Source organism: Ascaphus truei, unplaced genomic scaffold (assembly GCF_040206685.1).
Source record: "Ascaphus truei isolate aAscTru1 unplaced genomic scaffold, aAscTru1.hap1 HAP1_SCAFFOLD_1198, whole genome shotgun sequence".
Classification (NCBI taxonomy): Eukaryota; Metazoa; Chordata; class Amphibia; order Anura; family Ascaphidae; genus Ascaphus; species Ascaphus truei.
Window position 1 is genome coordinate 69,135 of NW_027454068.1, and position 4,207 is coordinate 73,341.

Genomic DNA, 4,207 nt, shown 5'->3' on the forward strand with positions numbered 1-4,207 from the left:
GTCTCTGTCTCTGTCCCTCCCTGTCTCTGTCTCTGTCCTTCCCTGTCTCTGTTTCTGCCCCTCCCTGTCTCTGTCTCTGCCCCTCCCTGTCTCTGTCTCTGTCCCTCCCTGTCTCTGTCCCTCCCTGTCTCTGTCCCTCCCTGTCTCTGTCCTCCCTGTCTCTGTCCCTCCCTGTCTCTGTCCCTCCCTGTCTCTGTCCCTCTCTGTCTCTCCCTCTCTGTCTCTCCCTCTCTGTCTCTCCCTCTCTGTCTCACCCTTTCTGTCTCTCCCTCTCTGTCTCTCCCTCATCTTAACTGCCGTATACCTACACCGAAGTAACCTACCCTGCTTTCTTCCAGATCTGACTCAAGTTTCACGCGGGAGACATCGGAAGACAGGTAGGGAACACCTCCCCTCCAGTATAGTACCTTGAGGGACTGTGGATCAGGTAAGATCCCAGCCGGGATTGCTGCTTTAGAAATTGTGAAGAGGGGGCATCCTGACACTGGTTAAGGGGTACAGAAGTCATTCACATCTGGCTTTTTTTTTCGTTCGATTAGTGAGGCCATCCGACACACACTCACGTAACTAGGACTAATGGTAGTAAAGTATAAGTGTAATACGATAAATAAACTGTTAATGTAAAAAAAAAAAATTGTGTCCCGGTTTTTCATTTTCAAAATCTGGTCACCCTATTCACATATATAGGCAGCGGGGACAGATGGGCAGGAGGTAAGGGGCTTGTGGTCCGCGCGCGCGGCCGTCCGCAGCGGGTCCTCAGCCTTAGGGCCGTTCTATAGTGGTGGGGGTGCGCGCGCACGGCAGTTATAGATGGCTTAGGTGAGTCAGCCCTTCTATACAAGGGCCGCGCGCGCACGCCAGGGAGCGGGGAGCCGACAGACAGCGGCGAAAACGGGAAAAATAATCTTTTACGCTGCTACCGGCGCTGAATGTATGTATATGTGTGTATGTGTGTATATATGTATGTATGTATATGTGTGTGTGTGTGTGTGTGTGTGTGTGCATATATGTATGCATGTGTATGTATATATGTGTGTGTGTGTGTATGTGTGTATATATGTATGCATGTGTATGTATATGTGTGTTGTGGGTATGCATATGTATGTATATGTGTGTTGTGGGTATGCATGTGTATGTATATGTGTGTTGTGGGTATGTATGTATGCATGTGTATGTATATGTGTGTGTGTGTGTGTGTGTGTGTATCTGTGTGTGTGCACAAATGTAATACATTTGTGCACGGCTGCACACACTATTTAACAGCCCTTAGGCCGTGCTTATAGTGCCTGCGACAGCGACACAACATCGCACAACACAAAAGCATTGCCGCCGCAGCGTGCGCTTATAGTGCACACAACACACAACGGCGACAAAGCGACGGAGCAACGTCGCCGTCGCGAAAACTTGAAGCCGGCAAATTTGATTTTTCAGGGGCCGTCGTGTCACGTGACGATCCATGAACCAATTAAATGCCCGGAATCCCGCGCCGTCGCGGCAAAACATAACTTTCACCGGTGGCGACGGGTGACGTCACCGGTCGTGTCGCCGTCACCATCGGCGGCACTATAACTATAGGCACAGCCTTAGACTTGTGTTATGGCTTTATAGTGATTTCATGTAACTTCATTCCCACGTGACTTCAATTTCGAAGCAGCACTGCCACCCTGTGGAGTAACTGTCAACTTCAGACATTTCTACTGGAGGATTTGTGTTTGCTGAACTTGTTTCCCCGGTCTGCATTTCTTCCACGTGTCACCTCATGCAGGGTAAATTAGAAATAAAAGCAAATTTATAAAACAGGGGTATTTATATAAAAAAAAATACTGATGAATGTAGTTGATCATACACATCTAAATATTACAAATGAATTACATTTACAGATATATAGATGCAGACACAACATAATTAAATACATGAAATAGATGGCACACAAATGTGTTCGTGTGAGTTGGGCAATACTAGGCAAAGCAAATGTGATCACAGTTTTAATGAGATAAACTTCCAACCAATCCCATTACCACGCGGCCTTTTTTTATAAACAGTAACGGCTTTCACTGAGCCAATCAGACGAAAGACTTTTTCAGCCAATCAAAATCAAGGAACGTCTTCCAGTGCAATTCACTTTCTCCCCACATGGGGTGTCTGTGGTTTTCACTCAGGTCCGCTCATACTGCATATAAGCAGCAGCTTTACCGCAATTACCTCATTCGCTTCTTGTTTTGACACTGTGCAGAATGACTGGTCGCGGCAAAGGAGGAAAAGGGCTCGGTAAAGGAGGTGCCAAGAGGCACAGGAAGGTTCTTCGTGACAACATCCAAGGCATAACCAAGCCTGCTATCCGCCGCCTGGCTCGCAGAGGAGGAGTGAAGCGCATCTCCGGTCTCATCTATGAAGAGACCCGTGGGGTGCTCAAGGTTTTCCTGGAGAATGTGATCCGGGACGCGGTCACCTACACCGAGCACGCTAAGAGGAAGACAGTCACCGCTATGGACGTTGTGTATGCTCTCAAGCGCCAGGGCCGCACTCTCTGGATTCGGAGGCTAAACGGTGACACTTCTTACCAACTGATGATACGGAATTCACATTCATTTAACCCAAAGGCTCTTTTAAGGGCCACCCACATTCTCCTGTATAGAGCTCTGGTTACACCGCCATCTTATTCTTACCCGTTTTCATGTTGCTGTCTCTGACGGGACTCAATATTTCATATTGGAAACGGGTTAGAGAAATACAATTCACTACAAAACCACCAGTATGTGATAGCATTTTGTTAGAGCGCTTTATCTATGATTCTTTTCTATGAATTGACATGTACACTCGTGAGTTATATAAACTTTGCTATTCTCCCTTTATACTATTAACTGCTCATTCATAAAGCAAACCACATATTGGTTTCACTTTTTGATATAACTTCTCTGAATTAGAAGTGCCTGCACTTGACAGATTTAAATACGTGATTTTAATTGCTCGATCCATATACACATTTTTTTACATTACACATTGGTACAATCTGCAAAAGAAAATGTATATGATAAATGCCTTATCTGTATTGATTTTAACCGCTATGAAAACAATTACATTTTTATAGACTTGTATAAAACAATGACAATCTTTGAGCATTCATTCATTATTATTTTGCTGTCTTTTCTGCTCTTAAAACAAAATCCCCAATGCAAATGCTTCATAAAATAGTCACTCCTTTTATATTCCATTAAATAGTCCCATATATTGGGCATCATGTATCAGCTTTTGATAAGAAAAAAATGCAATCGGATTTTCTTTAGCACTTTATGTGACATTTATGATAATTTGTCACAACTGTAAATCTCATACATATTGATCACGTTTTTTGGTTTTATGATCATAAATACAACCCCGCATTTCATGTGTAAAACACTCGGTTTGGGGATCTCGGAACAATTATACAGAGAAGGTAAAAAGGCGCCAAAGCTTTACTATCTGTCATTCAAACAAAGACCACACGGTGGCAGTATTGTTTTGGAAATGATCTGGATTCTGGAGACCTGGATTTTTCACAATGATCTGAATCAAAGGTTTCACCTCCAGATATTTGTGTTAAATACGTTTTGCGGATTCCCTTTAATATAATTAGTGAATTAAGTTTAAAATCAACAGAACTCTAGCATCACTTCTTAAATCGCACAAATATGTGTACTGATGTGGGGGCTGAAACTGCCAAAGATGCCACATTTCCCACACAATCTATACAGGGAAAACGCAGCAGCACCAAAATAAAGGCAGCAAAACACACACACGTGTGTAACTCACATTAATAAGAAACACTTGGGGTCTTACTTACTTTTGTGAACAATGTTTCTAAATCAATCTGTTCTATTAATTCAATGATCCTTTGTTTTTTTTATTTCAGTCACACTTTATCTCAAAGATTATCACGGAGACCAGAACGTAACCCCGGGATCAAGGCACCAGAACGGACAAAGCGTTTCAATAAAGAGAATTTATTCTGTCCGTATCCAGCACAGCACAAACTCACAAACCCCTTACACTCCCCAAAACAGAGAATACAGGGGATTCTAGGTGCCAGGCGCCACTTCCAAGGCTCCCCAGGGTTTGCTCCCACTCCTGTGGGGTTTGAGGCTGCAGAGCTTTCAACCCTGTTTGCTTTCTGAGACTCTGTCCCGCAGCACGGAACCGTTTTCACATCTCCCGCTGGATGAAGCTCCCA

General features: G+C 44.0%; 1 protein-coding gene across 1 annotated transcript; it reads left to right on the forward strand.

The window, feature by feature from the left end:
- Positions 1 to 2,234: 2,234 nt before the first annotated feature.
- On the forward strand, positions 2,235 to 2,799 carry LOC142475374 (histone H4-like). The gene has a single exon (XM_075581292.1). The coding sequence runs from the start codon at positions 2,235 to 2,237 to the stop codon at positions 2,688 to 2,690; it is 456 nt and encodes a 151-aa protein (XP_075437407.1). The 3' UTR covers positions 2,691 to 2,799.
- Positions 2,800 to 4,207: the final 1,408 nt, after the last annotated feature.